A 21,849-nucleotide genomic window follows, 5' to 3' on the forward strand; every position below is an offset into this window, starting at 1 on the left:
GTAAACTTCAATCTCACCTAACCCTACAGAATGAGTGCAACCTACAGAGATACAAGCACCGTTACACACGTCATCCGTAAAGGCCCTCAGACATGACTCATCAACAGCTGCTGTGGGCAAGGACCACTGCTGCTCTCACTGCTAAGAACTCACCTAGCTGCTGCTTCTTCCAGGGACAGGCTCATAAATGGCCAGGAAAAAAAGAAGGGCACCCACGGGTCCCAAGGGGAGACGGCAGGCAGCAAGGGTGCCAACCCCTGCATAGCCGCAGCCCTGGTGACTCAGCTGGGCCGCACAAGGGGCAGCATCTCTTCCAGAGCAAAAGCAACCCTGGGAAGTGTTCATTCATTCCTTGGGCCACACAGTCATTTTTAAAGTGGTTTTTTTTATTATTATTATTTTATTTATTTACCTTCTAGCTTCAGCTAATCCAATTTGAAGCAAGGAAGTGATGGGCTCACTGCCACAGCCCAGGCTAATGAGACAAGAGAGAAAGGCAGAGAGGGTTTTCCTTGTTCTCAGTGAACCTTATTCTGGTCCAGGGGCTTCCAAGAAGCTTCTAGTCTGTTACCTGGCCTCAGCATAGAACCAGTAGAAGGTTTATTCCAATGAAGTACTCTAGCCACAAACACCTAGTGTGCTGGTATTTGTTTCAGTTACACCTATCTCAAAGTCCTTATTTTTCCAGAACAGCAATGCATTTTACTATCCATTCTCTCCAATCCTGAAAGGCTTCCACAGGTTTCTGCAAATTCACATGGTCAGAACTCTTTCTCGGAGTTGCTCGTGACAAGTCGTTAGATTCCTCATCAATCCACCTCAGCAGTGCCTTGAAAAACACAAACATTGCATTGTAACAGATAAGAGCAGAACAGTCTCAGGCACAGTAGCTGGCATTGGAGTCAGGTTTTCTCAATCTGTGGTTGGGACCCCCATGAAAGGTCTGCATCTGATGGAGCGGGCTGAGTACAAGACATGAGTGACACCGAGTGAAAGAGCATGGACCAAACACAGAGAACATAACTGAAAACTAAGTCTACAAGGAGCTGGGTGTGGTTCCGCACGTCTGTAATCTCAACACTCAGAAAGGGCAAGTAATGAGGACTGCTACACGGTCACAGCCACCTCGGGTTACACAGTGGATTCCAGACCAGACTGGGCTACCTTATGGAACTCCACCCCACCTCAAAAAACAAACAAAACCCAACTACAAAAAGTACGCACAGGAAAAAGAACTATACTAATGTGTATACTATTTTAGGACAGCAAGATAACTACCATTTCTTTTCTCTGTTTACTCTGTAAGGCACTGTGCTGTGCTTTTAGCTTCCGTGCATATAAACATAACCCTACCGAGGCAAGGGCAGGCCTATGTATGTGAAGACACGATGGAGACATTCAAGTGCTGCCCTGAATGAGCAGGCAGACCACGAGTGACCTCGGGATGTGTACTGGAGTATGCACAAGGACACCAGGAGTGGTCTCTCTTCCTCCTTAAAGACATCCATTCTTTTCTAACAGACTCCTGTGTCTGTCATGTATTTGGAAAATTACAATTACACAGTCAGTTATATGCTTATAAAAGTGAGCTCCACCTCACAAATCAGTATGCATTTTGCTTTGTAGAGTCAATCCTGCTTGACCTAACTGGACAAGAAACAGATAAATTCCTTTTACCATTTCCCATTGAATTTTAAGTTGTAAAACAGTCATTATCTGGGATGGAGAGATGGCTCAGTAGTTAAGAACATTTATTGTTCTTTCAGTGGACCCAAGTTTGGATCCCAGCACCCACATGAGGTGGTTCACAAATACCTGTAACTCCATGGTATCAGACAAGCTCCTCTGGCCTCAGAGGGCACACACATACATAAATAAATCTTTAAAAAAAAAAAAAAAAAAAAAAAGACAGTCATTATCAAATTAAAATTTATCTTTAGGAGTGTTTGTCATCCACATACACTCCTGGTGCCCCGAGGAGGTTGGGTCCCTTGGAACTGGAATTACACAGGGTTGTAAGCCACTGCATGGATGGGAACCAAACTCAGGTCCTCTGCAAGAACAGCCGGTGCTCTTCATGGTTAAACCACTGTTTCGGCTCCAAACTGAAACTTCTTTTTTGTTCCTTTTTAGACAGTCTCAACCTATAGCCCAGGCTGGCTCCAAATTAAGAGCAATTCTTCTGCCTCAGCTTCCTGAGTGTTGGGATTATAGGTGTGAGCCACCATGCAAGAGCTTTTCGTGTTTTTTGAAACTTATTTATATTGTTGAGAGGGAGGTATCCATGCCATGGCATGAACGTAGAGGCCAGAGGACAACTGGCAGAAGTCAGTTTACTCCTTGCATCAAGGGCTCCCGGGACTGACTTCCATCTTCACACTGCAGGGGTTGTTGGGGTTAGAGGAGGAAGCACCGTTACTGAGAGAGCTGTCCTGTCTCTTCCACCCTGAACTGAAGGTTTTACAACGGGTATTTCTCTGCATGGTTTTCACAGTGTGTGAGTTCAGTGTGTGCACGTGTAGATTCAAGGTTGACCTCAGGTGCTTTTCCTTATGCACTGAAGCAGGGTCTCTCGAACCCAAAGCTTGCTGGTCTGCTAGTCTGGCTAACTAGTTTCCTCTAGGAGTCTGTTTGCACATCCCACACACTGGGATTACGGGTGGGCACTTAGGTGGGTGCTAGAGACCCAGACACTGGTCCTCCTGCTTTCGTGGCAAGGCAGCAAAGGATCTACCCACTGAGTCATCTTGCCTGCCCTCTTTACATTTTTTTTAACCACAGTTTCCTGCTTATCTTTACCTAATTTCCTGATAAATCATAGCTCTCAAAGACCTAAGCGAAAGCACCGTTAGCTACTTAGCTCACCACTTCCCTTACCTTCGCGGCCCTCCCACTTACTTTGTATCTCTCAACAATACTGAAGCCAATTGCAGCCTGCAGCTTGCGTAAGCAGATAGGACAAAGGTTTAGAGGCCGCCGATCGGATTCTTCCAAGTGATTGGAGCCTTGCATTAAACAGGCAAGCCACTGGCAGTGCCGCAGTCCAAATATGTGTCCAATCTCATGGGTTAAAGTCTGCAAGACAGTTACGTCACTGCTTTATGGTACCACCATTAGCAATTACACAAGGGACAGATTACAGGAATCAACGCCTTTGCCATTGCCTTACTTAGGGTTTCTATTGCTGCAACAAAACACCATGACGGAAGAGCAAGCTGGGGAAGAATGGATTTATTTGGCTTACACTTCCACATTACTGTTCATCACTAAAGGAAGTCAGGACAGGAACTCAAACAGGGCAGGATCCCAAAGGCAGGAGCTGATGCAGAGGCCATGGAAGGGAGCTGCTTACCGGTTTGCTTCCCATGGCTTGCTCATCCCACCTTCTTATAGAACCCAGGACCAGCAGCCCAGGGATGGCACCACTCACCATGAGCTGGGCCCTCCCCCAATGAGAAAATGCCTTACAGCTGGATCTTAAGGAGGCACTTCCTCAGCTGAGGCTCCTTCCTCTGATGACTCGTTTATGTCAAGTTGGCACACAAAACCAACCAGTACGGCCATCATCACCAAAACGTCATTCTGCCCAGATCTTCTACATTAGTAGTGGTCATTTCATTACTTCCTCTTTGGGCCAGCTAATACGTTGGCTGGCTGATCCCATGTGTGGGAACTCTCATGAGTCGGTCCTACCCACTAGATGACAGTACAATGAGTTTGTATTTATGACTGTCAAAATGTGATGGTGTATGCCTGTCATCCCCGGACTTGGGAGATTGAGGCAGGAGGATAGTAAGTTTGCTTTAGGCCAGTAGGGTCCTAGCAGTTCAAATTGTGGGCTCCATCACCCCAGAGACAGATTCAGTAAATCTTGGAAAAGGGGCATGATTTGCATGCTAATGAGCACACCAAACGATGCTAATGAGCATCCTGGCTGATGGGGCCCTTCAAACATGCTCTGGACACATATTTCTAAGAGGGGAAACCTATAAACAATCCTGGAAAAGTAAAATCTCTATCTTAAAAAAAAAAAAAAAAAAAAAAAAAAAAAGACTTTCCAAGCATCTTACCTTACAGGATCGCCACAGCAAAATACTAGTGATCTCAGGACTGTAATAGTTATCAAAAACGGAATAGTCACTGGAAGATGTTCGCTGGGGCTTGCTCACTTTGCCTTCATATCGGGAGCTGTAGAAATCCTTGCCGTACCTCGCAAAGCTGAAAATCCCTACACCTACAAAGAGAGGACAAGCTTATCCTTATCACCGGGTAAGACATGCCAAGGAAAGACCGAGGACAGCTGCTCAGATATCTGGCCAGTCAGTGCACATCTGGATTGACTCCACAACATTGGAAATACTTAAAAGATTTGCCAACACAAACAACTTTCTCCCAGACTTCCCTATCGAGATCTTTTACTTGTCAACCAAATTCCCCTGCCCTAGAGAATTCAATGCAGGGAGAAGGACGCACCAGGTCCAGGACCCTCCTTGAGGGCCTGCTGGAGGAGGGGTGACCTTTTCTTCACTGGAGCGGCCATAGCTAAGGTGCCTGTGCTCCTTCAGTAACCCTTCATACACGCTCCGGAAGTAACCATACTTAAACTCACTGATTTGCGCGCGCACGCACGCACGCACGCACACTGAGTGAGTTAGAGAGAGAAAGAAAGAGAGAGAGAGAGAGAGAGAGAGAGAGAGTGAGTGAGAGAGAGAGAGAGAGAGAGAGAGAGAGAGAGAGAGAGAGAGAAGGGAGGCTATTCAAGCAGGAATCAACAAAAGTGGGAGCAGCACCCGAGAGAGGAACAGGATCAGGGGGCGAAGATGATCTCTTCTTCACATGTATGAATCCCACTATTACACAGGATTAAGATATGCTAATAAAAACATACAAAAAAAAACAACCTAGAACCATCAAACGATGGTTGAATTCTAAAGAAAGGGGAAGTTTCACTGAGTTTCTCCTAAAAAGTCTTCACTCAGAGATAGTCCAAGTCAAGTTCTCCAGAAGAGCCATGATAAACAGTAATGTAACAAGTAGTCATGATTTTGGCTTTAGGAGCACAAGGGCAGACTTTCTGCCTCACACACCAGTGACGTTTCTGGCCTTTATAGAGGCCCAAATTACTTAGGCTCAGAGAATCTGAGCTTGCTTTACCCAGTAGGGCTGCATAAGGAGATTTGACCACAGGCCTGGTTACCAGTTGTTTGGAAGGGTCCACACTTGGTTGTGAAGTGCCCTTTGATCTAGCAAGGGGGGGGTGTCTTTTACCCCGCCCCTTGGCATTGTAATAAAAAGTCCTTTAGAATGAACGGAAAAGGCCATTGGGTATTGATCCAGGTCCTCCCGAAGCTGTCCTGTGTCTCTGTCTTTCTCCTCTTCACTATCTTTCTATCTAATATTTTCTTATCCCTCTCTCCTCCTCCTAAGGACCTTTGAAAAGGTGGGGGCTGGCTTCCCACAGGCCTTCCCTAAGGCAGCACCCACTCCCCACCCCCAGTCTAGAGACTATGTCTTCAGAAAGAAGGGCCTCTTCCCTCCCCTACTTCCTTTTTAAAGCACAGCACACCTCTGTCAAGAGGCTGGTGACAGGTGTCCAGAATAAACAGCCTTGCAACTGACTTCCTATATGTGACAGCAGAGACCTGTGTGCCATCTCTGCGTGTGTGGAGAGTAGTCTGACACCTGATTCACAGTCCAGGGACGGGGCTGTCCCACTCTGTTCACCAGGGAAAAACTTTTAATTACGTCTCTTTCAATTGTTAGTCTTAATGAATTTGTATGTGTTACTAGGGTTCGAAACCAGAGACTCAAGCACACAAAGCAGTGCTCCCACCTTATGTGAGGCAGTGCTCCCACCTTACGGATGTTTTTGGTTTGGTTTTGTTTTGCTAGGGAGCAAGCCAGGGCCCTAGCCACACCAAGCAAGTCCCCTACCATCAAGCTCATGTAATCTTTATTTGTAAGTAAGTAAACTCATAGTAATGTTGTCCAATTCTACCTGATTCAAGAGTGTTCCTCACTTCATCCCCAGGAACTGCAGACCAATACTTGAAATTTAGGGAAAGAACATTCTAAAAGGAAAAGCAAATCTAATCATGTATCACAAGTGACTTGCTTTGATCCAACAAGTGTGAGCCTACTTCACATGATTCCTTCAGCCATAACATTTTAAATGCTTCTCTGTTTAAAAATAGTCTTTAATCTTGAAGAAAACCAGGCCACTTGGAGTAAAATACTCTCATTTCATATCAGATCAACTGCTACCCTGACAGGTCTTGTTTTATGTCATGTAATATTTTTAAAACTTAACCCCCCCAAAAAATAATTAAAATAGAATCAGTTTGGGTAATATTTCCTGACCCACTCTCCTCAAATGCATATAATAAATTAACTAGTGGTATCTAGGTCAATGAATAAATTGTTTTGCGTTTATTTTTAATGTTTTCATTTCTATCTCATTAATAAAAGGAGACATCTGATAAAAATACACAGCAGGATAGTAACCCAAGACTTCAAAGGGGCATGCTGGGAGAATCCAGGGCTGTGATGAAGGGCCTCGAGGGATGGAGCACTGAGGATGAAGTGATGAGAGAAGTTCTAGCCTGGCCCCCGCTCTAACACAAACATCTGCCAGGGGGAGCCCCTGGCCAAGCCTCAGCCTGGCGTACGTCCAGACAGACCATTAGCTCTCCAGTCCTTGGTTCTCACTGTGCCCTCCCTAGGATGCTAATGCCCGCTCCCTGGGTCTACTGGCCTTTTCTCTTCCAGCCTGCCTTAGATTCTGGGGTGTGTGTGTGTGTGTGTGTGCGCGCGCGCGCCCATGTGTCATTAGACAGAGAGCAGCAAAAATTAGGGGGAAAGATAACAAATTAGAGAAGCAAGAAAAAAAAAAGAAAGACGCTGACTCCCTTTCAGAGCCTTCTAGTATTGCCAGGCAGCTTCTACCGAGTTCAAGTTTATTGTGTCCCAAGTCAAGGTCTAGGTTGGTTCTTTCCTTCGTTGCCATCTTTTTTCTGATGGGGTATTGACTGTTGTATGGCCTTAAGCTTATGGTCTTCCTGCCTCTGCCTCCCAATGCCGAAATCACAGGCATGTGCCCCCATGCCCAGCAAGCACTTTGGTTTCTTTCTGTTGTTGTTTAAGCTTGGTTGGGTTGTTTTGGACAGGGTATCTGTAGTCCAGGCAGATCTTAAACTCACTAAGTAGCTGAGCCTACCCTTGAACTCCTGTTCCTCTTGCCTCCACCTCCCAAGTCCTCCAATTATAGAGCTATATCACCACATGTAGTTCAAAGTTGGTTTTCTAGGCCAGCACTCTACCACTAAGCTACACCCACAAATCTTAAGGAAAAATAAAGCCACATACAGGTTGAAAAAGAAAATATGTAATTATATATTTGTTTATGGCTATTCTATCTGTGCGTGATCAAAAATGCAAAATCAACTAGCAAGGGCTAAGGATGTGTGCTAGTTTGAATGTAACTGGCTACCATAGCTCATAGGGATTGGCACTATTGGGAGGTACGGCTTTGCTGGAGGAAGTGTGTCACTATAAGGACCGGCTCTGCGGTCTCATATATATGCTCAAGCCACACCGAGTATCTCAGACCACTTCCTGTTGCCTATGAGTCAAGATATAAGAACCCTCAGCTCCTTCTCCAGCACCATGTCTGCCTGCATGCTGCCTTGCTTCCTGCCATGACAATAATGGATTAAACCTCTGAACTGCAAGCCAGCCCCAATTAAATGTTTTCCTTTATAAGAGTTGTTGTAGTCCAGGTGTCTCTTCACAGCAAAAACCTAACTAAGACAGGATGCTTGTAATTCAGTGGTAGAGCCCTTGCCTTGAGCCAGGCCTGGGTTCAATGCCATGTACCATGCCACATCCTGGGCCCCCAGAAACACACACACACACACACACACACACACACACACACACACACACGAAAAGAATTAGAAAGAGTTTTATATGTTAATGATAGCTCAAATCCTAAGTTGTTTGTCTTGCTGATACATAACTTAAACTCCCCATATACTGAGCTGAATGCCTGAGTATGTACCAGGCGTCTCAAGCACTATTTATGGATAAGAACTGTTACACAAATGATCTCCAAATGACTCTGTGAGAACAGCATTATTACTTCAAGGTCAGATAGGGAGTATGTGACCTCCTAAAGAACCCGTATCATCAGTCTTTCAAAGCACTCTTCCCACTATGGCATGCATGGCACTTCACTGAAAATACAGTTTTAATTATTGAAATTCTACTGGTTGGATTTCTCTTTCCCACTCTCTGAATATCATCAAATACCCTCAAGCTGAACAATATCAAAACAGTATCAAAAAGGAATACCATCTGTCAAAGAGGCCTGTCCAAAGACAAAATTCCAGGAGTCCCGTGGGTAAAGATCGATCATTGTTATCCCCACGATACAGAAGGCATCTTTGGGTTTCTTCTTTTTCAAGAATGCCAGGATGTGCCCTATGTAAAAAGAAATGCATGTATAATATCTATGACACCCACCCACCCTTTCTGCTGCAATCCAGCTGCAGAGGTGCTTCCTTTACCTGCATGGATTTGTAGGTTGTGGGTGTGCTCGTTCACTCTAAAGGAACACTTGGTGGCAGAGACTGAAACCGGTTCTAAGAATTTGACAGTCAAACCATAGAAAAATGCTTCACAGTAGCCCTTGAGCCATTTAATATATTCTTCACTGATAACTCTGGTGTTGCCGAGAGAGCCTGTAGTATGGGGGAAGGGTAGGAAATTGAGACACACTTTAAAAATGATGAAAACATTCTTCACCTTATTCTATACACTGTCTGGAATTAGAAACAGAATCCACTCTAAGACCTCAATGCTTTTCAATCGGGTCACTGATGACAGCATGAAGTCAAAAGAAAAGAATCTCACTGTCAAGCCAGTTTGGCTACAAAGCTCCTGCCGCAGGAAGGAGGATCAGTAGCGGGTATGCACAGGGCCAGTGAGGCGGCTCAGCAGGGAGAGGTGCTGGCTGCACATGGGACATCCTCATTGGAAGCAGAGAACCAGCTCTCCAAAAGCTGTCCTACTGCACGTGTGTCTCCTCCCACGCCACACACACAATAACAATATTTTTAGCTATCACATATGATAAAATGCCTAGCATGCATAGAGCCCTGAATTCCACACCCAGCACAAGAAGAGAGAGAGAGAGAGAAAGAGAGGGAGGGAGGGGAAGAAGGAAGGAAGGAAGGAAGGAAGGAAGGAAGGAAGGAAGGAAGGAAGGAAGGAAGGAAACAGAAAAAACAGAAGCCATAAAAAATTGCTCACTTTAAGCTGGGTGTGGTGGTGTAAACCCAGGACTCAGGAAGGCAGAAGCAGGTGGACCTCTCTCTTTGAGCTCAAGGTCAACCTAGTCTATGAAGTGAGTTCTACAGCCAGGGCTGTTACACAGAGAAACCCTGTCTCAAAAAAAAACTAAAAACAAACAAACAAAAAAAACTGCTCACTTGAGGCTGGGCAGTGGCGGCGCATGCCTTTAATCCCAGCACTCAGGAGGCAGAGCCAGGCGGATCTCTGAGTTTGAGGCCAGCCTGGTCTACAAAGTGAGTTCCAGGAAAAGCGCAAAGCTACACAGAGAAACCCTGACTTGAAAAATCAAAACAACAACAACAAAAAAAAAAACCAAAAAAGCCCCTGCTCACTTGAATTTGGTCAACTGCCCAAAGTACCACCAAGGACAGCACCACAGCAAAGCCAAACCTCAACCATGACACTCCCAGTACATACCAATGGACTGCATATAGATAATGTGTTTCTCCGGACAGGGTATGTTTCTGTGGCGATCAGTGAAAAACTGTTCGAAATCTTGGGGAACTTCAGGGTGGGAGGTGATCCAATCTGACTGTGAATGCACAGTAATTGGTCCAAAGAGATGACTGGCCGGCTGGAAGGCTTCACTCATCAAACGTCGTTCCCTAGCATCTAATTTCTCATACTGTGACACAAGCACCGGGTTCTGAGAGATGAGAGCGGTTTTTAGTGTGTGTTCAGAGTGCTGTAGTACCTTCATCTACAAAAAGAGAGAGAGAATGAAATTTAAAAAAATGAGCAGACAGACACAAAATCCATCCATCCATACCGAGGACTACTCTTCAAAAGCACCTCTAGTGTCTCTCCAGAATAAGTGACCTACTGATTGCTAATGTCTTCAAACGTCACACTTAAAGGTTTCTCCACATTTGATCAGTTTACTGGGAAGAGTATCTAAGGAATTCAAAGGAAAACCATTCAATCCATCCTCCCATCTCTTACAGAACCTGCTGCTCCCACCCTATTGATAAGTTGGGCATGGTGGGGACACCTGAAAACCCAACATTCAGGAGACTGCAAGTTGAAAAACAGCCTGAACTATTTTGTCTCAAAAGCAGTAACTAACAACCACAACAAAAACGAACAAACACTAGTGATGACCCGGAGAGCCTAACTTGATGTCCAGTGTCCTCTGTCATTTAACAATAATCACAATATTGTGAGCTGACTCACTTGGGACACAAACATCTCATCCCTTCCAATGTTACTCAAGGGTATTCAATTAATGAGGGAGAGAGAGAGGGAGAGGGAGAGAGAGAGAGAGAGAGAGAGAGAGAGAGAGAGAGAGAGAGAGAGAAATGCAAGTGACCGTTCTATAATTTAACTGCAGGTAGGCAAGATACATCTCAGCCCCTTAAGCTTTTCATGTCAGCCATGAAACACCAGGGACGACCTAAGATGACTACCACCACGACGCCAGACTCACGCTGACGGGCCTTTTCCATTCATATCAAGTTCCTGTGTGGCACCTTCATCCTCCCACTGATATGGTCAAGCAGATGTTCCACCACGAGGCTTTCTGAGTAAGAAAAGAAAAAAAAAGATGAAGATTTCTGTCCAGTCTGTGTTTTCTAATCACCTAAGGGCCTTTTCAGTTTATTGACAAATGATTTTGAAATGCAAGCTAACGCATGTGCTCACTTAACTTCTGAATTCTGGAGCTCAAGAGGGTGGTGCAGATTCCAGACTAAAAAGGCCTCTATAGACCAAGGTGTGAATGCAGCTCATCCTCATTACTATACATTTGGGCTGAAATTTTAGGATGAAATATAGGACAAACGTGGCCCCCTGTAGTCTACCTACCTTTATAAAGGAGAAGTCTCCAGTTGCTTTTTCCACTTAAATTTTTCTAATGACAGACATGTCTGGCAAAGGGGTGTGGAGGGCGCCTTCATCCTAATTTAAAAAAAAAAAAAAAAAAGCAGAGTGGGAGGTCGGAAGGCCTCCTCCGCGTCCTAGTCCACTGTGGATGGTGACGCTGAACAAGTGCGCGGGGAGGCATTTTAGAGTCACTGCCGTGGGCTGGGGGCCTAGGATGCCCCCACGCACCCCACGCAAACTGGGTCTCGTCAGACATGCTAGCTGGTTGCAGACACCACCCGGGTTCCGCTCGGGTGAGTTGTGGGGGCCTCCCCGGAACTCGGTTCGCCTCTTCTCCCCGGGAAGCAACCGGAAAGACCGGCGTCGCTCCCAGGAGACATCCCGCCCCCGAGGTCCCCTCTGCTTCCGCTGCAACCATCCCTCCCACATCCGCCCCTCCCCGGAGATCAAGACCTTCCCCCTCCTCCCCTGCCCAGCCCGGCCCGACCGGGCCCATCGCACCACCCTCACCCAGACAGGCCCTCAGGCCGCCCTCCCGCTCCCACGGCGGTCCTTGTGCGCATGCGTCTCGCGCCGGCGCACCACGCCCAGTCACGGATGCCCCGCCGGCACCACCCACCGGCCACGCGCCTTCCCGCCCCTCGGCCATCGCCCCGCCCCCTAACCGTACGCTTTGCTCCTAAGGCTCCGCCCCCAAGCACTGGGCCCCGCCCCGCTCCCCTGAAGGCCCCGCCCCATTTCGCTGCCTTTGCAGGGTGTAGCGGCGGCTACCGCTCCCAGTGTGAACTGAAGCTAGAGGGCGATGTAGTGCCAGGCAACCCCCAGCCGTCGCCGTTTCCCCTCCTGCCCTCGCGGGGGCGCCGCGGCCCGCTGCTCGCGCGGGCGGTGCAGGGTCACGGGGGCCACCTGTCGGGTTTGCTCAGTGGTCCGTGGGCTGAGCCTGAGTAATTTAACCACCGGGTCCAAGGCAGTCAGCCGTGTCCGCGGCTTGACACGTCGCCCGCTGGACTTTCCCTTCTCGATTGGTTTGCGCGACTGTCGTGGCCTTACCGGCTGTCAGGAAGCAGGGCTGCGCCCCAGGGCGTGAGGCCTAGGGTAGCCCCTGAATGGGGAAGCCCCAGCGCCCAGGATCTCCTGATCCTCACACTCTCAAGCATACACCTGTTCGATCTTTTATGCATCCCTGGGCGCTTCAGGCACCATGGACAGTCAGACCAGGAGATGCCACTTCCTTGTCAACATCCTCTCATCTTTGGAAGTTCAGGACCTCACACCCCACATCTCTGTAACCTTCCTCCTACCCACCCCCCAAACTTTGGGCTCTCCTTGTCGCAGCTGTTATAACAAGGCTCATACGTGTTGTCCTTACTCAACCAAACTGTCCTCACCAAGCTGACAAAGCACTTATTTGGGGAGGGTGTCATATAAAGCCAGGCAGGCCTTGAACTCACTATGTAGCAGGTGACCATGGGCTTGTGTCTCCCACTTCAGAGCACTGGAATTACCGTTATGAACTATCAGGCCCACCCAAAACTTTGTTTTTAAAGGTTCGGTGTAGTGATTGCATCTGTTATCCCAGCTCTTAGAAAGCAAAGGCCAGTCTGTCTGGTCTATACAGCAAGAACCAGGCCAGCCTGGGCTATACAAGGCCTAGTTTTAAAATGAAAATTTAGCTTCACAGAAGACTAGCAAAAATAGCAGCTTTTAAATGTCTTGATGTAATCTTGGCCTCTAGAGTCTCTCTCTTTAACTCCTTTAAGGAAAAAAAATCTAGTTTTTCAGACTTATAGAATGTACTTTGCTCATATTTCCCTGTGAGCCTCTCTGAGCCTCTTCCCCCTCCCACCAAATCCCTCCCCAATGACCAGATTTTGTTTCCTCCTAAGCCATTTTCGAATCAGCTGTAGACATGATGCCCCTTCACTTCTAAATACTCCAGAGTGTATTTCTAAACAAGCAAATCTAGTCATAAGACACCTACACGGGGAACTCCTACCAAGCTCTCTGAAGACCACAGTGTTCCTGCTGGCTTTCCTTTTTCCATATGTACTACTACTCCCTCCCCTAGTAATGAAAAGTCTGCCTCCCGTTATTCATAATTTGATTCTGCATTTAACTGCTTTGTGGTACAAGACACTCAGAGAGTAATTTCAGAATAACTAATCCATACCATTGCAGACAAACAGTCTTGCCAATAAGTGTTCAGAAATTATTCATGGTTCCTTATAGCCAGGCAACACAAAGTATACTATGCGGTTGACATCACCTGAGGGAATTCGTCCCTACCTGGGCTAGCACCACTTCTGGCCTGGGACTTACTATGTAGTCTAGGCTGGCCCCAGACTCACAACCATCTCCCTGCCTCAGGCTCTTGGATGGTAAGATCACAGGTAGGTGTCATCACACCATCTTTAAATTTGCTACTCTTGTTGTTGTTGTTGTTGTTGCATGCTATGTCAATATGGCTATTGAAAAGTTGCATTTGGCCAGGTGTGATGGTGCACACTTTTAAACCCAGCACTCCAAAAGGCAGAGTCAGGTAGAATTCTGCCAAGTTGATAGTTGGTCTTGATTGTCAACTTGACAAGCTTTGGAATCGCCTTTGAAATAGACCTCTGGGCACGCACATCTGTGAGGGAGTTTCTTGATTGGGTTACGTCAGGTAGGAAAGCCTGACTAAACTGTGGGTAGTTACCATGACATAATAGGGGTCCTGGGCTGAATCAAGCCAAGCCAAACACCAGCATTCATAGCTCCTTGCTGCCTGATTACGGACACAATGTGACCAGTTGCCTCTGGCTCAAGCTGCCATGCCTCCCCCACCACAACATGGATTGTGTCCCCTGAAACTATTAGCCAGAATAAAGTTGTCCTTAAGATCCACTTGTCAGGCATTTGGTCACAGCTGTCAGGGACATGAGTAGTACAGGAGGTGAGCAGATGATGGCAGAGGAGCCCTCAAGAGCTGGATTTGTGACACTGTAAGAGAGACACCAGAGAGCTGCATATTACCTATGAGCCAGAAAATGGAGCCGACAGACAACACATGCCAGCATGTTGATCTTGAGTTCCCCAACTTCCAGAACGATGAGGAACACCCAGCCCATGGTATTTTGTTACTGTAGCTCCAACACACAAAGACACACCCTGTCTCCTTTCACAGGTTCAACGTCTTATCTCTCTTTGAATAGGAACCACACGGCCTTTCAAATTTTGTTCTGCCATACTTGCGTCTTTTTCTTCCTGTTCTAACGTCTTAGAGGCATGTGAAGAAGCTTGTCAACCTATTAAGGAATCATTTGGTGGTAGAAACGGCTGGTGGGGGACTCCATGTGCAGGGTTATACACCATGCCTTGCTTCTCAGAGGCAAACTGGCAGAGGGCCAGCTCCTCCCCTGAGAGGAGGCCCTCGAGTGTGAATGTGGGAATGTCTTTCCTGTGGCCATCCTGGGTTTCCCAGGAAAGGGTAATTTCCCAACAGACTGTGATGTAAAAACACAGCAGGCAGTTAACCGCCCGAGAGTTCCACAAATGTGGATGAAGTCTGAATTTTCTTTCTTTCTTTCTTCCTTTGAATTTTAAAAATATTAACTTGTAAAATAAAGTTATGTATTTAGTATGTGTACTCACATGCGTGTGTAGGTGTGTGCTACAACGTACATATGATTGTCAGAGGACAAACTTCAGAGAGTCGGTTCTCTCCTTCCATCATGCAGGCTCTGGGCTCAAACTCAGGTTCTAGGCCTTGATATTGAGTGCCCTTACCCACTGAGATATCTTTTTCATGTTTGTTTGTTTTTTTTGTTTGTTTGTTTGTTTGTTTTTAGCCCAGGCTAGCCTGGAACTCACTATGTTGCCCAAGTTGGCCATCCTCTTGCATCTGCATTGAGTCACCCCATCTGAATCTTTTTATAAAAAAAAATTGTTTAAAAATTGTTATTGCTGTACATGGGTGGGTGCTCATGCAGTGGCACATGAATGGAGGCCAGGAGAAGTGTTCTCTCTTCCCAGATCAAACTCAGGTCTGCAGACATGCACAGCAAGTACTCTTACCCATTGAGTCACCTCACTGGCCCAAAAGTCTGAGTCTGAAATCCCTAGTTTTGTTTTGTTTCGTTTTGTTTCAGTTATGTGTATGCGTGTGTCTGTGGGTAGGTATGTGCACATGAGTGCAGATGCCTGTGGAAGCCAGAAGAGGGCATCCAATCCCATGGAGTGGTCGTGGACCGATAGATGTAGGGACTGGGAAGCAAACTCAGGTCTTTTGTGAGAACGGTACACACTCTGAACTGCCGAGCCGTCTCTCCAGCCCCACTACTCCCTACTTTTCATCCCCATCCTGCCACACAGCTTTCAAGTCTCACAACCAACGCATTTTATGGCTTTTTTTTTTTTTTTTTTTTTTTTTTTTTTTGTTATTCTTTAAGTTAGACTCTTATTCTGAATCTCAGTCTGACCTGGAACTTACTAGAAAGCCCAGAGGGGCCTCGCACTCAAGGCACTTCTGCTATGCCCCCCTTGTCCTGGAGTTAAAGGCATGAGCCACCACAGCCAGCCAGCTAACCTCTTCTAACATGAGAATACACTATGAGGGTTCAGAGGCTCTTAACCATTTGCCCCCTAGTGGGAATTCATGCCTGCTATGTTTTTCTTTTTCTCAGAACAGTAACTGATATCCACTGCCCCAAGGAAACGAAAGTTTGCTTGGTTAGGAAGCAGGAACAGGTAGGTAATTTAGGGTTACAGCCTACCCAATCAGGGCAACAGCCTAGAGGGGGTACAGCAGATAAGAGGAGGGTGTCGCAATGCAGAAAGTAGGACCCTGGCACCCTATACCAACTGGGAGGCAAGAAGATAGGAAATAATTACTTGATTAAAATGAATCTTAACCTATCTTTTCATTATGCTCAAAGTGAAGGCTGTGTATAAAGGAACAGGGGTTGACCTGTCTTCTCCCTCCACTGCTGAGAACCTGTCCTCTTAGGCCTAGAACTCCCGATCTCACAGGGGCCACACAGCATCATGCAGAGGAACCATACAATCCAACACAACACAGTTTTTGTCCCAAACAGCTAACTTACAGCTAATGTCTTGGACCGTGCCCTGCTTGCGAACCGAGGCCATATTCTTCCATAATGGGCCAGCTCTGGGAGCGCCCAGGGACAAGGGCCATTAGCAAAAATGAAAAGCAAGATATCTTTTAGTCCATTAAGTTAAAAGAGGATTTTTCTCTCCTTTATTATTGATGACTTGTGACTGCAGTTACCGTTTCCTGGAACAAGTGTTCTGGTTCTTCGGCTTTTGTTTACTGGAGGAAAATAGATGCTTATCTGAGGGCAAGCTCAGATTGCTGAGCAGTCAGGGAGCCCTTGGGTGCTGTGGTCTCCAGTCATCCTTTGATGCCGCATGAGGCAAGCTATTTTCTGTGCCTCTGACAGGTTCTAAAACCTGCCACACACAATCCGATGTATGTGTGTGGACACACACATATACATGCGCGTGTCTGTAATCTAGATATAAATTTGGAAACATACATATATACTGTATATGAATACAGCCACCCAGATTGAACGAGGGCACCCTTTAGTTTTTACTTTAAAGAATGTCACCTCCTAGACTGAGGCAGGAGGAGCTTGAGGTTAGCCTGAGCTACACAGCAAGTTCCAGGCTAGCCTAGTAAGACTGTGTAACAAGAACCCATCTCCTGAAACAAAACACACAGAATCAAAGAAAAAGTTCAGGGTTTGGTGTGTGGATGGGTGGGTGTAGTGAGCTGCGGGGCAGTGGCCCCTGTGCCCGCTGGAGGATGACCATGATTCCCCCAATGACTTCCCCAGCTGTGGCTCAGAGTGACGGCACAGTGTCCCCTGCTACTCAACTCCTCTGAACGTTCAGTTTTTTATTTAGGTTCCTCTTTTTTTCTGTCTCTAAGGTGAGTGGGAAGGTATTGGCCTGAACGAGGCGCTCAGATGAAAGAGGAAGCGTCGGCACTCAGCAAGCGCAAAGCGGCCGCCCACTCTCTGTGTGACCTCTATGGAAACACCGCACAACACGTCCTCCGTGTCCTTTTGGACTCTCTGGGGGCGGGTAAAGCCTGCTGCCCAGCAGCAGCAGCCAGCTTCCTTTTGGCCAGGCCGGTATAGAGCCAATCCAGACAGTAGCACCTGCCGGAAGCAGAAGGCAGGGCTTCTCCTCTTCCTAGCCCCGGGCACACCCCAAGCCTTCTCCCACACCAGCTGAAAACCACCTAGTCCCAGGGATGTGGTACCAGGGACTGCCTTGCAAGCTGTACGGTCTGAGGAAGCTGCCTTAATGCCACGAGCCACCACACCCTGCCTGCAGCTCACTCTTTAGGCAGTCTTTAACGCCCCCATCAAATGCCTCTGTGTGTGCTGGTGGGGTGGGGGTGGGGGGTTGTCTCTCCTTTACTAAATCAGACACTGGCCTGCAGGCTCTGCGCACCCTGGGGCAGGGAATGGAAACAAATGTGATGAAGAGGAAACCAGAAGGTGTGTCACCAGATGTGACATTAGGGTGGTTTGAAAGCATACTTCTTGTGCAATGTAGAAAATTCTACTTCAGCCAACAACATGAAAGAAGACAGGAAGGCACACTAGGAAAGGGCAGGAGAAAGCTAAAACACAATCAAAATCCATCCTGGTACTGCTGCCCAGAAAAATGTTTGCTTTTTTTTCTTTCTCAACAAAATTGGGACAATATGGGACCTCGCAAATCACACATTCTAGTTTTTCAGTTTACTTCTTACTCCAGAGAGAACAATGCTCTTGAGTTGAAGGATGTTCCCTGCAGCCCTGTTTATAATTCTGAGAAATAGACAATGATCACATGGTAAACAAATTCAATCAAGTCATAATGTCACAGAAGGTTCTGTAGTCATTAGAAAGACTGATTTCAGGCTGCAGTAACACAGAAGACTGTCCCCAAGGTCTCCAATGTCTGTTTTGTTCTGGTTTGGCTTTTTGAGATGGCATCTTGCTATGTAGCCCGGCTGGCACACGTTTAGGACCCTCTGGCTTCAGCCTCCCTGAATGATGGGATTACAGGTATGTGCCACCATGCCTGGCTTGAAAAATATTTTTAAATTTCAAAACAATATATAAATTTGGTGCTATTTATATAAAAACATGGATATATGCATATTTGGTAAAATATCTTTCTGTGCTATTCATTTATATTTTATTATTATTTTATATTTCTTCTGCAGTTAGCATTCATTAGCTTTATATTTTTAAAAACCTATACACTTTAAAAAATTATATAGGGAGCTTAGAGAGATGACTCAGCAGTTAAGAGCACTGGCTGTTCTTCCAGAGGACCCAGCACCCACATGGCAGCTCACAATTATCTGTAACTCCAGTTCCAGGGTACTTGACACCCTCATACAAATATACATGCAGGCAAAACACCAGTGCACATAAAATTTTTTTAATTATATAAACCTCTTCCTATTGATATGAAGTATAGCCATTATATAGTGAGTGTGAACGAGGGCTACAAAACACATGCATGTTATGACACTATTTTTCTATTTTCTATTTTTCTATATAAATATACATATTTGGGGGCTGAGAATGTAGCTCAGTTGTAAAGGGCTTGCCTGGCAAGTGCTGGTATTTGGTATCTGGTGTCTGGTCACGTTCCACTTTCTGGTTCATAGGTAATGACTAACTGTCTGGAGTCTTTTATTTTTCTATTTTAAATAAAAAATGTTAAGGTCTCTGTTTTTAACTATGTATATGGGGGTTATGTGTATGTGAGTGCATAGAGGCATTTAGAGGTGTCCTGTCCCCTGGCACTAAAGTTACAGGCAATTGGAAGCCACCTTACATGTGCAGCTGGGAACCAAACTTGAGTCTTCTGTATCACATGCTTTTAACCTTCAAGCAAGCCAATTTCTCCAGCCCCTCTAGGGTCTCTTATGGTGGCACTGATCCTATTCATGAGGGTCCCACTGCCAGGATCCTGTTGCATCCTTGCTGGGTTTGATCTTCAGCACTGTAAATAAAAAAAGAAGTTATGTCAGGCAGTTGTGGCACACGCTTTTAATCCCAGCACTCAAGAGGCAGAGGCAGGCAGATCCCTGAATTTGAGGCTAGCCTGGTCTACAGAGCAAGTTCCAGGACAGCCAGGGCTGCACATAGAAAGCCTGACTTGAAAAGCAAAAAAAAAAAAAAAAACAAAAACAAAAACAAAAAAAAGAGGAAAAAGAAGAAAAGTAATAAATTACATAATTTCACGAAAAATTATAAATAAAAACATTAATTTGCATCACAAATTTTATGGATGTACATATATAACGCTGGTTATTTCTTGTATTTTAAGCCATAATGATATTTCCATGTTGGTGAGAAAAGACTAATATTTGGGGCTAAGTTGTGGACTTAGACTGGCCCAGGGCAGCAACTGGAGGAGCAGCAGGTGCCCAACACATGACGTCACAGTACAGCTTGGACCCTTTGCTGGCACACTGGCTCTGCCACTGGACACTATGCCTTTGGATTTTCTGGGTCACTGCTGTCCCCAGCCAGCCAGTCAGGTACCTACAGGGGCCCTGAGGGAGTAAGGTGCAGGCTCCCCATGGTTTTGTTGGGTGGGGCACTGTGAGGAGGAAACCGGCCTATTTCCCTGTGTTCCTGAGACTCAGGCCTCAGCACTGCCTATGGATGGGACACGGAACCTGTGAGAGGTTGGCTTGGGTTCAAGCTGAGACCCTTCCAGGTCCTTGGTGGCTCATCTCAAACAAGCTATTTACCTCTGGGCCACTTGGTGTCCTTGTTCCCAAATGAAAATGAACAATAAGAAGCTCTGAGGAACAGGGGGATGGAGAGGTCAGTAAATCCTGAGAAGAGCACATCACACCTGTGGATTAGCGATGGTCCAACCATGGTTATAACAGCAGTGTGGCAGAAGCCTGGTGCCCTGGCAGTCATCAGGGCCTTTTTAGCTAAGAAGCTAGCAGTAGCCACAAGGCCTCATGACACAGTCTCGTGGCTGGATACATTGGTCACAAAGCCTAATTAGAGAAGTACTCTTTGACAGAAGGGCCTGTTGACATGAGTCATTGGGGTGGTTAGCCCTCCGGCCTGGGGTGTTCCCTGGCAGGAGCTGAGATATTCACATTTGAATGAGACAAAAGCACCCAGGGAGTTTTCAGTTACAGTCCAGAGAGCCCAGCAGCTCTAACAGCAGGTGGCAAAAAAATCACTTCCCTCCTCCTTCCCTGCGGCTCCTCCTACATTCGCTCCCGTTTAGACCTCATTTCACTTATACACACACCTCCTGGGGAAAATATTTTAAATGGTAACTCAGATAACTACAAAATGCAAACTCGAGAACATTCTGTTTTACATGGGCAGCCATGGCTGTAAGAAGGCTTTGGTCCTGATTAGGTTTCTATACAAGGATCTGGGTGGGAAAGGGGTAATGACGTCATGTTCTTCCTCCTCGATATTTGGATTCCTTATCTGGAGTATCCTCAAGCTTATTTACTTTCAAAGTATTTGTTGACATTTCAAGCTCTTCTAGCTTGCCTCCATGGCCTGGTGGTTGGAAGAGCAGAAGCAGGCCTTAGGTACAGCAGAGTCTCAACTGTGTCCCCTCCTGGCTGTGTGGAAGAACAGGGTTAGGAAACCTAAGTCTGTGCCTTTACCTCTGGAGCTGGGACAGAATGCTGCTATGGGCATTGCATTAGGTAGAGGAAGCCCCCAAGAAGTGCTACATAAAATTGTGCTGTGCACTTACACCCTAAAGAAGTGGGTTATGCCATTTGTTGGAACACGAAAATGCAAATGTACTAGGAAGCTGTGACTTCTTTTTTTTTTTTCCTTTTCTTTTAAGACAGGGTCTCACGATGTATCTCTGATGGGATGGCACTCACCATGTAGACCAAGCTGGCCTCAAACTCATGGGGATCCCCATGCTTCTGCCTCCCAATACTGGGACTAAAGGTGTGCATCACCACACGTGGCTCCAAGTGTACTAGTTGGGATAAAACTGACTTTCTGACTTTGGGTGTAACCATCAGTGACCCAGCACAGCAAGAATGGACTAGTCTCATCTTAATCACCCAAGATCCCAGAGAAAATGGTGTTAAAGAGACCCTAATGCCATCTGTTCCCCCTTTACCCCACCACACACACATACCGGGACTGAGCACATGTTCCCAGGAGGCATGGGAAGGCACATTGCAACAAGCACTCTGTGTAAAGGCTGTGGATTTGCTGGATAGTCCTTACAGCCCTCATCATTCAATCTTGTTTATTTTCTTTCTCTTTCTTTTTCCTCACTGTGGTGGTTTGAATATTTGGCCCATAGGGAGTGTCACTATTAGGAGGGGTGGCCTTGTTGGAGTAGGTGTGTGGCCTTGTTGGAGGAAGTGTGTCACTGTGGGACCAGGCTTTGAGCTCTCCTATGCTCAAGCTAAGCCCAGCGTGGTACACAGTCTCCTGCTGCTGCCTGCAGATCAAGATGTAGAACTCTCAGCTCCTTCTCCAGCACCATGTCTGCCAGCACACTGCCATGCTTCTCACCATGACGATAATGGACTAAACCTCTGAAACTGTGAGCCAGCCCCAATTAAAAGTTTTCCTTTAGGGGCTGGAGAGAGGGCTCGATAGTTAAAAACTGCTGTTTTCCCAGAGGTCCTGAGTTCAA

General features: G+C 46.5%; 1 protein-coding gene across 2 annotated transcripts; it reads right to left on the minus strand.

Annotated features, from left to right (window-relative positions):
• Positions 1–365: 365 nt before the first annotated feature.
• Positions 366–11,778, minus strand: Amz2 (archaelysin family metallopeptidase 2). 2 transcript variants are annotated; one of them, XM_028865256.2, is made up of 9 exons: positions 11,686–11,778; positions 11,158–11,250; positions 10,781–10,873; positions 9,772–10,054; positions 8,568–8,741; positions 8,353–8,481; positions 4,071–4,234; positions 2,899–3,075; positions 366–829 (listed from the first exon to the last, which is right to left on the minus strand). In XM_028865256.2, exons 4-9 carry the CDS (start codon positions 10,052–10,054, stop codon positions 677–679), a joined length of 1,080 nt encoding a protein of 359 aa, XP_028721089.1. In that variant the 5' UTR covers positions 10,781–10,873; positions 11,158–11,250; positions 11,686–11,778; the 3' UTR covers positions 366–676. The 2 variants fall into 2 exon arrangements, with proteins under 2 accessions (XP_028721089.1, XP_037056567.1); XM_037200672.1 differs by lacking the exon at positions 2,899–3,075.
• Between the last annotated feature and the right edge of the window lie 10,071 nt (positions 11,779–21,849).

The sequence above is a fragment of the Peromyscus leucopus genome, chromosome 8b, assembly GCF_004664715.2.
Source record: "Peromyscus leucopus breed LL Stock chromosome 8b, UCI_PerLeu_2.1, whole genome shotgun sequence".
Lineage (NCBI taxonomy): Eukaryota > Metazoa > Chordata > Mammalia > Rodentia > Cricetidae > Peromyscus > Peromyscus leucopus.

Coding starts and splice junctions, on each gene's coding strand:
- Amz2 (XM_028865256.2), bottom strand. CDS start 10,054: ATGAAGGTACTACAGCACTCTGAACACACACTAAAAACCGCTCTCATC. Junction 8,742..9,771: donor TATCTATATGCAGTCCATTG/GTATGTACTGGG, acceptor CCCATACTACAG/GCTCTCTCGGCAACACCAGA. Junction 830..2,898: donor GTATTGTTGAGAGATACAAA/GTAAGTGGGAGG, acceptor GTGTTTTTCAAG/GCACTGCTGAGGTGGATTGA.